Raw genomic sequence first — 13,066 nt, forward strand, 5'->3', positions numbered from 1 at the left:
GGATAATGTGACTGGGTGGGACATCGTGCTTCATGTCTGCAGCATGATACCCCAGTGCCACTATAAACTGCCACACTGCAGACATCATAGCAATATGACTGAAAAATTGTTGAAGCTAGGATTAAAAAATCCAAATCATGCACAGACAAGTAATTTATACAAGTGTCACACAATTGTGTTCTAATCCTGAGTGTAATTATTTTGCATGTTTTTTCTGAAAGATACAATTGTAAATATTGTTTAAACATGTTAACTGATATACAAAGAATTAGTTTTTTTTGCCAGATTTGGAATGTTGTAGTTTCTCAAGAATATTTAACAGGGTTTATATACCCTACAAGAAGACAAAAGGAGGAAAGAAACATATTCTTGATTTCCGGCAATTTCTTTTTGCCAGCAGAGTGCCAGTTTTAATTTACAAAACATGTTATATCTCTGCCTCAGAATTAAACATCTCATATACCTGCCTCTATATTAAAGATGTTATACCACTGCCTTTATATTAAAGATGTTATACCACTGCCTTTATATTAAAGATGTTATACCACTGCCTTTATATTAAATAGAAATCCTTGATGTTATACCACTGCCTTTATATTAAACAGAAATCTTATGTCCATGCATTTCTCTGTCCCTCCATCAGGAAAACAATCATGTGAATGCAACAAGTCCTGTAGTTCCTGATGGATTGACTTTAAACTTTGTAGTATTACTAAAATTTTTAGTTTTATAGTCATCATCCAAAGATATGCTTTTTGTCCTTTGGGTGAATGCATTTTAAGAGAGAATTTTGTAAATGTCACTTTTCTTGAAGCTATAATGGTTGACTATGAAACTGGTTACGTACCTTCATTGTGGTGATCATCTAAAGATGTGTATATTGAAAAAAGTGATCTGTGATTTTTGCAAGAGCTGTTGCCCTTTCTGATTTTTAGTTGGTTGAAATATGTGATAGATTTTGTGCATGCATATACTTTCTCAGCTTGCAGAGGTTGATTTGAAGCTTATTATGGCCATCATCAGACGAATATTTTACATATTTAATTCATATGGTTTGTGCACTTTTTTCTCCATGGTGGTTGGGGTGGGATTGCTCATGAATCCTGTTTTGTTTGGTTGCAGCACAATTTTAAACAGTTACAAACATGTACTTATTTACTTGTTTTAACAATTTATGAAAAAATCATAAGTTCATTCATATCATAGGCAAGAGTTGCAGCAGTATTGATGGTTTGTCAGTGGATAGCAGATGCATATTGTCTGGGGACTACCAGAAATATCCATCATACACACAAAAATTGGGAATATACAAATGCCAAAGATTGAAGATCTTATTTTTCTAACACATAAATTTTCTTTTTCAGATACTTCTCTTAGTGGGAAAGGGCCACATTGGTGCAGTATTGCATACTGGGAGTTACGTCAGCGTGTCGGACGTTTATTAACAGTATTTGAACCCAGCATCAATATCTTTCAACTTCTACCTCGTGGGGATGGAATGTGCCTGCAGATTTTGCAAGATGATTGTACCTCAGAGAGTATACGCAGGACTAGAGATAAAATTGGATTTGGAATAGTTCTGAGTCGGGAGAAAGATGAAGTATGGGCATATAATCTATCCCAATTTCCCGTGTTTGTGAATTCTCCAACATTGGATATTCCAAACTCAAGGATGTTATATGTGTACAAAGTAATGCCAGGATACTCAATAAAAATATTTGATTATGAACATGCACATGTGATGAAAGAGATTCGTGATCCTAAATATTTTGATGGCCCATATGACCCAAGCTGCATACGGATTAGTTTTGCAAAAGGATGGGGACCTAATTATTCACGACAGTTTGTCACTTCTTGTCCATGTTGGATAGAAGTTTTGCTAAATATAGATAGATGATATTGGATGTAACCTTGACCTTCACCTCATTTGTTCTCTGATCTTCAGACAGTTTGCCAGTCTAGTTGCCTAGCAACCATCATTCACAGAACAGGAAGGATTTAATTAGAAACAGGAAAATATATGCATATTCAGTCAAATCTTTGTATGTCATGTAAGAGAAAGGCATTATCACATTAATTCATCATGGTGGAGTGTGATTGAGGGCATTTTATTAAAAAGTTATGTATGTGGAAGATAAATAGCATACATAGAACACTACAAACCTGATCAAATGAAAAATTTATAAAATTTTTTGTAAAGCTTCTTGTTTTGTTTTTTTGGGTGTGGAAATTCTTTCAGAAGCAAGTTTGTACAAATGTGAAAGTTTGCTTTTTGACATCAGTCATTTGATTACAGCAGGTAAGGGAACGTGTTTAGCACATATATGAATTTAACCAAACAACTTGGATATTTTCAAGATCTAAATGTTTTTAATTTTTTTACAATGTTGTTTTGGTGAGCTTGAGAAATTTGGCATCAGATGTAGGGCATCATTTTCACAAATTGTTATCATGGTTGTTATGAATTAGTTGTTATGTGCAAGTTTATGAAATGTAACTTGTATTTCTCCACATTGAGTTATTGAGTGACTGACCTTTGATGTGTACTAGTATGTATATGTAGGCTGTGTGTATGAAATTTACACTGTGATTTGTTGATGACCATCACTACTATTACTACCAAATCATCTGCAATTTTTCTTACTTTTAGAGTTATGGCCCTTGGTAACAAATCAAATCTTGCTTGTAACCACCATAGCTCTACAACCTTTACACAAAAGTGGATGCCATTTGGTAGGTGAATTGTCTTTTACATGCAGATTTACTGTTAAGTGTTTGGATTTTTCAGGTAAAATATTTACTGAGTTATTGTCATTTTTATTAGATTTTAATCTCCACTACTGCAGACCCTTGTAACTAGGATAGCTCAGGAACCATTCTGTATATTCTGATTAATGTTGATGTGTATATTATCTTGTAGATCTAGACGTGCCTTTTGTTTTTGGGATACAGTTATGGCCTATGACAGTTAAAAACCTGCATGGGATGTTGCTTCTAAAGGGTGTAGCTAAAGAACCATTGAACATATTCTGATGCAGTTTTTACCAGCTTTGTCTCAAAGAATTGCTTGTGCCTTTTATGGGTTTAGTTTCATTCATCATGGGAATGTTGGTGTTTTTATTTTTTTATGTGTGGGACCCTATATATATATATATATATATATATATATATATATATAACTTTACTTTTAATTACTACCATAAAGCCAGTATTGTTATACACCATTAAACCATATATATATATATATATATATATATATATATATATATATGTGTGTGTGTAAAGTTAAGTTATTCATTTTTTTATAATTGTAATATACAGTTTTAATTAAAGGAAAAGTTCTTTGTACAAAATATAGTAAACAAATTTAATTTGTATGGGTTCTTTTAAAAAATGAGTAGGTATGAATACTTACAGATGAAAGGAAACATTGCAGAAACATACTAGTGTTAGTAGTGTTGGTTAAAATGCAAGTGCCTTTGTTATGCTATAATATGTTCAGAGATTCTTTTGCAGTTTGCATTGCAGTATGCAAGTATTAAAGATTAATTGCTCTGTTTTGATTTAAACTTTAGTCTTTTGACTGGTTGTAGGCTGGAATTACTGGTCTATACAAAGAATCCCATGAACATTGGAGCTCACATCTCTTTTTCAAGATGGTATGAGTGTACTTTGGGATATCTGGACTGGTTTTCTTTTTCAGAGACCTTTCTCTTAAGCCTGACTTGGACTCTGAGAATCAGAAGAAAAAGAGTACCCTCCTACACCATTTCCAGGATTAGTGTTTGGGTGAGATCTATAGTGAATGGTGATTTACAACAAAGAAACAGTGACTGTTATAATATTGGAACTAGAACAGGCAACTTACAGTTGTTTCCATGAATTGCAAACTGTTGTCTTTTTGAAAGCATAGATGTACCTGTGACTTTATCTGTGATGGGTAAATACACTTTTAAGTCATATTCCTGCAGATTTATAAGACTTGCATGATGATGCCTTAGGCAAAATCTTATCCCTTATTTATTCATTCAACATCAAAATTGGAAAGTAGAGCAAATCTTTTTAAAGACCAGCCATCAGTTATTGTGTGAAATAGACTATATTGGGCATACATTTGAAACGGACTATATTGGGCATACATTTGAAATGGACCATATTGGGCATATATTTGAAATTTGAAATGGGATATATATATATATATATATATATATATATATATATATATATATATATATATATATATATATATATGGGCATACATTTGGGGAATGGATCTTGGTCAACAGTCAGCAATTCTATATTTTAATTGCACAATGCATTTGTTTGTTTGCAGTAAATTGCCATTCACTGTAGTGTGTGGGTGTGGTCTGTTTCTTAAGTAGTTATTGATTCCTGTTCCTGCCAGGTTACATTACTGTGTCCCCTGGTTGTATCAGTTTTGAAGTTGGGCATTAAGTTACACAAAAAGAGTATACCAGAATACTGTATTGATAATTAACACCAGCGACTTTTAACCTTAGCCTGATCTTCCTGTTATTTTTATCTTTTGTTGTCATAGTAACAATTTATAACTTAAGAAAATAAAGGGTCTTTTTTGAGACTGAGAAGAGATCTGTTAAGTAAAATAAAAAATGTATAGCAGTGTAAAATAGACTTGAAAATCATTGAGTGAATTCTTCATTTCATGGTGCACTAATTTTCATGGAATGTATGGTTGCAGCAAACATAAGATTTAGTGAACTCTAGAAAAGAATAGAATAAATTTGGTTTATCAAACCTGGGTTTGGAACTATTCGTATTGTTTCAAAGTTGATGGGGTATTTTTGAGCACAGTAAAATACAAATATATGATACATTGCTAAGTCTTACTCATCTAGATGTTAAAAACGCCTTTCAGATTGCATTAAACATCTTAGTTACCAAGACTTTTTCAGATTGCATTAAACATCTTAGTTACAAAGACTTTTTCAGATTGCATTAAACATCTTAGTTACCAAGACTTATTCAGATTGCATTGAACATCTTAGTTACCAAGACATATTCAGACTGCATTGAACATCTTAGTTACCAAGATTTATTCAGGGTGCATTGAACATCTTAGTTACCAAGACCTATTCAGATTGCATTGAACAGCTTAGTTACCAAGACTTATTCAGGGTGCATTGAACATCTTAGTTACCAAGACTTATTCAGATTGCATTGAACATCTTAGTTACCAAGACTTATTCAGATTGCATTGAACATCTTAGTTACCAAGACTTATTCAGATTGCATTGAACATCTTAGTTACCAAGATTTATTCAGGGTGCATTGAACATCTTAGTTACCAAGACCTATTCAGATTGCATTGAACAGCTTAGTTACCAAGACTTATTCAGGGTGCATTGAACATCTTAGTTACCAAGACTTATTCAGATTGCATTGAACATCTTAGTTACCAAGACTTATTCAGATTGCATTGAACATCTTAGTTACCAAGACTTATTCAGATTGCATTGAACATCTTAGTTACCAAGACTTGTTCAGATTGCATTGAACATCTTAGTTACCAAGACTTATTCAGATTGCATTGAACATCTTAGTTACCAAGACTTATTCAGGGTGCATTGAACATCTTAGTTACCAAGACTTATTCAGATTGCATTGAACATCTTAGTTACCAAGACTTATTCAGATTGCATTGAACATCTTAGTTACCAAGACTTGTTCAGGGTGCACTGAACATCTTAGTTACAAAGACTTATTCAGGGTGCATTGAACATCTTAGTTACAAAGACTTTTTCAGATTGCATTGAACATCTTAGTTACCAAGACTTATTCAGATTGCATTGAACATCTTAGTTACCAAGACATATTCAGGGTGCATTGAACATCTTAGTTACAAAGACTTACTCAGATTGCATTGAACATCTTAGTTACCAAGACTTATTCAGGGTGCATTGAACATCTTAGTTACCAAGACCTATTCAGGGTGCATTCAATCATATGGCTGCATTTGGGTATTCTCACAATGGTCACAAACCATTATTTCAAGTATGCATGGAACACGTGTAACTGGAGCCAATGGCATAGTGTGTATTGATCAGATGTACTAGTATACAACATGGAAAGTGCTTGCAGCAAGAGCAATACATTGACAGATTTGATAATTGATGAAATTTATTTGTTTTTCATAATTTAATTGCGTTAAGAAGAGTTTTAACACTAAAAGACTGCTTGTCTTCAGGTGTTAATTTAAAGACACAGTGAACAATAATACTTTGTAGAAGCCCCATTTCGCAGTATGTGAATTTAGTACCTGGTGACCAAATTTCTCTGCCATATTATGAATCTGGAAGAGGCACCCTTTAGTCTTTTGTCCATCTATCCATTTTGCACATTTAAATGTTTGCTGTACATTTAGATTTCTCATGTAATATTTGGCTGTAAGGTCATACAACATTTTGTTTGGATGCCTCATCAAGTCGAGTGCAGCAGTCTCCCACCAAATCAAGGTCAGCGTGACCTATATTTCATGCCTAAATGACAGGTTATATTTTGCATTTAAGTTAGTTTCAAATGTACTTCTGTCAGTCAGGTTCTTGCAGCCTCGTGATCATTGCAATGTCTATCAACCCAAAATAAGGTCAGTGTAACCTGTATTACTGCATTAGTGACTTTGGTAAAGTTTTGCAAAAGGATTAGGTGGCAGGTAATTCATGAAGCTTGGATGAATTTCTAGTTTTATTTTGAAATAATTTCTTACAAAATTTTCAGAAAGGCATTTTGGTTATGGTATTAAAAGAAGTCAGAGAACCATACTATTATCTCAGTTGCTAGAGCAAAACTTGGCGTATTACTATCCTCTCCAGTTTGGGCATACAGCTGACTCTAAAAAATGTTCCAATCATCACAGGAACATGTAACTCATGGCAGCAGTACGTTGTCATACTATAGCAAAATCTCACTGTTGGTCAAGAATTACAAGAATATCCCTGACTTAAATAGATTGCCTGACCTACTTCTGCCCCCCCCCCCCCTTTCCCTTGCTGGCACATTTTTTGTTGCAAATGTGGGGGTATTTTTTTTATTGCTTATGTTACCAAACAATGAATTAAAAATTGTAAAACCTTCAAGCTTTTAGGAAAGTTACCATCTCTACTTGATTAAAAGTCGGGTTAAATTGCAAGCTACAAAGATCCTAATCTGCTGTAGCATAATCTGCCTGCAGATTAGAGTCTATCTTGTTTGTTCTACTGATCACTTAGTAGAAACTGGTGCTGGAAGATCTGGGTCTGCAGTTTGTTGATGGATTTTGACTTGTAAGCAAGTACATACGATATGCAGATGGATTTTGACTTGTAAGCAAGTACATACGGTATGCAGATGGCTTTTGACTTGTAAGCAAGTACATATGGTATGCAGTGGGATTTTAACTTGTAAGCAAGTACATACGGTATGCAGTGGGATTTTAACTTGTAAGCAAGTACATATGGTATGCAGTGGGATTTTTACTTGTAAGCAAGTACATACGGTATGCAGTGGGTGGGGATGGGTTTAAAATTTTGTGTGGTTAGTGTCAATACAATGTCCTGAGCTTCTTCAGTGCAACCACTTGGGAGAAAAGCATTATAAGTGGGTGGGATCATTGTGTATGGTAGTTACTGAAGGTGAGAGATGAATGACAGAAATGGCATTGAATGATATTAGAATAATATGGAGTTGGAGGAGGAGGTGGTGGTGGTGGTGGTGGGATGGTGAGAGACACAGATAATGGAAATGGGATGTAATGGTATGTGTTTTGGAGAAATATTTTAGAAATGTTCTGAAAGATCAGGCCTTCAGTCAGTATTAGCTGGTCTCATGTTCCCAACTTAATTATCTGCATTCAATAATAAACACTTAGGTTTCACATTTTGATAGATAGTTATTTCCTGAAAATTAAATGAACGTAATAACATCCAAAGAAACATTTTCTGAGTTTGAGTAAGCATGGGTGGTTTTATGAATGTGGGGTCAGGCCTGGAAATCTTGTACATCATCTGAGATGGAGTTTCAGTTTTATTATGTGTCAGCCAATCATGATGAGCTTCATATTTATAATGTAATATTTGATTGGCTAAATGAATACTTGACCTGGTGGTTTATACTCATGTTATCAGTAGTCTTCAGGTACATCTTTGTAGAGCAGTGTTACAGTACATGTATTTTGCATGTTTTGTAAACATGATAACGTTTGTTGATCCCAAACATGCAAAATGTATGCAAATCACTTTTCTTTTAATAATGTGATATAAGAAGTGGTCAAGAAAATAAAAACTTCAAAGTTTAGAAAGAAAACTGAATTTGTGATTGTTTTACAATTAAACAATACGGAGGAAATCTAACAAAATAAATACATCACGTGCATTATTAAATAATGTAAATTTTATGATGCAAATATGTTGCATTGAATCAATTTACACAAATTTGATGATACAGAAATAATATACTGTGACTTCACTATTATTTGCGAGGTGGTGTTTTATGGAGATCAGGGTTACTATGAACCACAAATTTAAATATTTAAATACTATATGCGTCTTTGTTATAACTGCCGTTTTTGTCAGACATATCCATAAATTTATATACTGCAAAGACATTTTTTTGGGTTGCAAAACTACAAAAAAATGATTCACATGGAAAAAAAATGAATTGGCAGTATTGACTAAATTGTGAAATATATGTTGAGGCATAAACTAATTTGTCAAACCATACATAAAGACTTCCAGAATCAAGCACAGTTCCATAATCCAGCTATAATAACTGATTTTTCTTCTTTTTAATTCAGGTATTAAAATGCCTTTCTAAGGCATTAAATTTAGAATGTCCGACTGTTGTCATTTCTTGTTATTTCTACCCTCTATACTTGCTTATAAGACTAGTTCATCTACAATTTGCACAGAGCCAGATCTGCTGTCAGATAATGCGCTGACAGGTCTCGGTCCACACAGTTTGTTAGGAGTAATCAGTAGAACAAACGAGATAGACCCTGATCTGCAGGTGCATTATGCTATGGCAGATTGGGATCTTTGGTTTTTGCCGTTTTACTTAGACTTGTAAGCGAGTATATGCAGTACATGTTTGTGATCTTTATACAGTTGAGAAGTGACTGTAATTTAAACTCTGGTGCAATTGGTACATGGAGAGAGAGAGAGAAAGTGAGTTCGTATAGAAAGTGCCATTATTTATTTCTTTAAAAAATGCTTTAAAAATGAAATGTCTGTTTATTAGTTACATGTATATCACATGATTTCCACAAATAAAAGAAATGTGACAGTAATCAAAACTTTCTTTATTTTTTTTTATGATTTCGTTTAGTTTCTTGCTGGCTTGAATCTTCAGTACTTTCCAAAACTGTCTACATGTATTTATGTCTAATTTTAATAATTAAATAAAAAGATTGAAGAGAACTGATTTTTAGGAGAATAATAACATTTTAATCTTTATATGATCTCCATATGGCAGAACATGGGGGTAAGAAAGAAGGCTATTTATATTTGGGTCCAAGGTTCAATTGTTAAGGTGACTGGCCCTAAGAAGAAACATGGTTACTGAATAATAACACTGCTTTATATATATAAAAGTCGTGTCCACACTTTTGATGGTTTGCACTTGGGTAAGAAAGAAGCCTATCTATTTTGGGGTCAATGGTCAAGGTCACTCAGAAAGAAATATTTTCTGCATCAAATTTGCAGTGATCCACAGATGACTACAAAACACGGAGTGGGCGTGTAATGTTCCTGTCATGGTACTCTTGATTATGGTTAAGATTCCTCAAATAATTTATTATTGAACCAGTTTATATATTTTGTAATTTTTTGAAGAATTACTTATAAATAAGAGAATTGCAGAGGAAATGTTATTCTTTGTGTCACGTTTTACAGGTCATTACTTGTTCAGTTTCTGGTACGAATTATTTGCTGGTCTAAACACAGTTTAAGCTAGACTAATTTAGAACCGACCGATTTTAGACTGGCTCTCATTGTATTACTTATAATGTAATATATTAGACTGGTTTTCAATGACATAGTTGACCTGCTTTGCTTTCAGACATAATACAGACACAATTTTGTGTGGTTTGCTGAAATTTCTCCTTGCATGAGAATAAAGGAGAAACAATTTTGACAGTGGTTAACTATTGTAGAATATTCAATGCCACGATACACCAGTCAAGGAGAGAAAATTCAATATCTGCCTGTTAAATGATCGTATCTTGAGGTCCTACACGAGGGAATGAGTTGGGGTTTTGTTTGCCTTCGTAAAACACACTGGGTTTTTGGGAGGTTGTAAATCACTGTTTAGTGGGATTCTTGGATCTCTGAATCTTATTTATTTGCGTAATTTTTTTATCTATTCCATCCAATTTGGGTTTTCTCATTTTCAAAACAATAACTTAACATTTTTTTTTTGTTACTGTATGCTAACCCCTAGAAGTACAGAGTAAGTGCAAACAATATAGGCCCTGATCTTCCGTCACATAATGTACTGGCAGATCAGGGGCCTGTGTTGTTTGTTCTACTGATACTTCATAACAAACTGCGGAGACCAAGAGCTGTCGGCACATGCAATGGCATATTTGGGCCTGTGCAGTTTACAGTTGGATTTGATTTTTGCGTAAGTACATACTGTAAGATTGTTTTTTAGGGAGCATCAGTACACAAATTTTATTAATATTTTATCAAATAATGTCCTAAATCACCCTTAGAATTTACGGGTTTTTTTGTGTGTAAAAGTACATGACGTATTGAAATACTTAAACCACTGTACTGTAACTAGCTTGTTAGTTTGACAAACTACCGACTATTATGGGCGTGAGTTTGAATACTGACTAGACCAGGCCAGGTCGGCTGCCCTGGTGTTTGCCTGGACAAGGTACTTTATTCCTCATGCATAGGCACGATACAACATGTCTTATGTGTTCATGTGCCATTAGAACACCAGCATGCACACCTACACATATTTTTTTCTTCAATTTCTTCAAAAATGTATGCACTTATATAATGTTTCCCCATCATAAAGAATGTATGTGTATACGTGTACAAATTATCGTTAAAAAAAACAAACAGTTCGATCGAGTCTTTGCTTGCGTGACTTCGAGTCTCAGATAGACAATGTGGGCATGTGAGAAATTTTGCCAGTAGCTTCCCGTGGGTCTCTGGGTTTTGTTTTTCCCAAACCAAATATACTGGCTGCCGTGTGTATATCCTATCATCTGCTTTAAAAAAAAAAGCATTAAACCCCACAAAACTGAACCAGTAACCTGTTTATACATTGTATGACACGGAATAAAGTTGCTTAAATGTTATGAACATACAATCTCAAAGAACTAGGAATGTTCACTGAACACAACACACGTCACACTTCTGTATTCATTAGTGGATATATATATATATATATATATATATATATATATATATATATATATATATATATATATATATATATATGAGAGTAGAATACTTATTTTAATATCCCTCCCAATTTCCCCACGTTGTGCCCCAGTTTATTAGATGCATGAGTTGTTAGCTTGTGTTGAATGGGATTGAACTAGCGTGTGTTCACCGAGGCGTGATAGCTAGCCCAGTGGGGGTTTGTTTGTTACAGTTTTCAATACCTGACCCACTACACTTTTGTCCTGGGTTTTCGGGATCCTAACATGTCAGATATGACTTTGTCGCTGTAATTGGTTATTGTGGATTCCTTTTTTTTAAATATTACCTTGTTCAGATTTCTCACTTTTTGCTTGACACAAATTCATTATCAATTAGTAAAGGGACAGATTGTTAAGACATGGAGTTTTATTTCTAAATTGCTTATTAAATCAATTAATACCTTTAATATGGCTTCAAATGAGGAACGCCGTTGATTCAGTGGTTAGCGTGCGGGTTCAGCTTTCGCCTTGTGCTAATGGTGTTTTTTTTTTTTCTCTCACTCCAACTGTCTCTGCACAGGACTACTTAATGTGTTGTTTATTTGAATAAAACAACTTGTTTATACAACGGTATTGTATATATTTATCTACGATTGATTATTATCGATAACAGGAGACCCCTGCTCGCAGAAACTGTTAACGTCCGTCCCACTTTCGTTTCCAGGAGCGTAATTCCAAAACCATTCACGGTTTATCCGTGAAACTTGGTACTCACATTAGACTAGTACTCACATCAGACTAATGAGTGGCCGAGTGGTCTAAAGCGCTCTTCGTTACGGATCACTGCCATCTCACCTCTGTCTGCGGCGGTTCGAATCTAAGATTCAGCCAATGTAGGTATGTGAGAAAGCTTGCCAGTAGCTTCTCGTGGGTCGGTGGTTCTTTCCGGGGTTTTCCCTGGTTTTCGTCCACCATTAATACTGGCTGCCATGTATAGCCTATCATGTGCTGCAAAATGGCGTTAAACCCCACAACAACAACAACAACATCAGACTAATATTACCATTAGCTAGTACTCACGTCAGACTAGTACTCACATTAGACTCGTACTTTCATCAGACATTAAACTATCACTCACATCAGACTAGTACTCTAATGATCCATCTATATACCACCATCCACACTTACAATTCTGAAGCAAATTTAGGATGCATATCACTTCCCTGTATATTCTGTAAATAAAGGCTTATATTTTAAATCCTTAACAGTTTCTTCAGACTCGTAGTTGCTACTTTGAGATATACGAAAATTAACAAGCCGGTCAAGTTGCCCCCCCCCCCCCGAAAAAAAATAAAATATACATATATGCATAATATCAAAGTGATATAATTATGTTGTCCATATAATTTAAATGAGATTTAACTTAAAAACCGTTTAATTAAAATCGCGTTCTACTTCAAAGAATCTAATTAATATCTTTAGATAATTTAAAGATTCTAATTAGTATCGATAAGACTTTAAAAAATATAATTAATATTGATGGGTACTTCAAAGAATCTTATTAATATCGATAGCTATTTAAAACAATTTAATTAAAATCAATATCTACATTAAATAAGGAGATACAATGCGCACCTATACGAGGCTATATTCTGTTGACATTAGGATTCACAC

The 13,066-nt window shown here is 34.1% G+C and overlaps 1 protein-coding gene across 1 annotated transcript in view; it reads left to right on the top strand.

The window, feature by feature from the left end:
- The window catches only part of LOC149793135 (SMAD family member 6-like), a 46,586-nt gene extending 37,279 nt beyond the window's left edge, over positions 1-9,307 (top strand). The window contains exon 4 of the mRNA XM_089967056.1: positions 1,365-9,307. Within this exon, the coding sequence (XP_089823182.1) occupies positions 1,365-1,897 (533 nt within the window). The 3' untranslated portion in view covers positions 1,898-9,307. The remainder of the gene's footprint in view (positions 1-1,364) is intronic.
- The last annotated feature ends 3,759 nt before the right edge of the window (positions 9,308-13,066 follow it).

Source organism: Sinohyriopsis cumingii, chromosome 8 (genome assembly GCF_028554795.1).
Source record: "Sinohyriopsis cumingii isolate HCF-2022 chromosome 8, ASM2855479v2, whole genome shotgun sequence".
In the NCBI taxonomy this organism is placed as follows: domain Eukaryota; kingdom Metazoa; phylum Mollusca; class Bivalvia; order Unionida; family Unionidae; genus Sinohyriopsis; species Sinohyriopsis cumingii.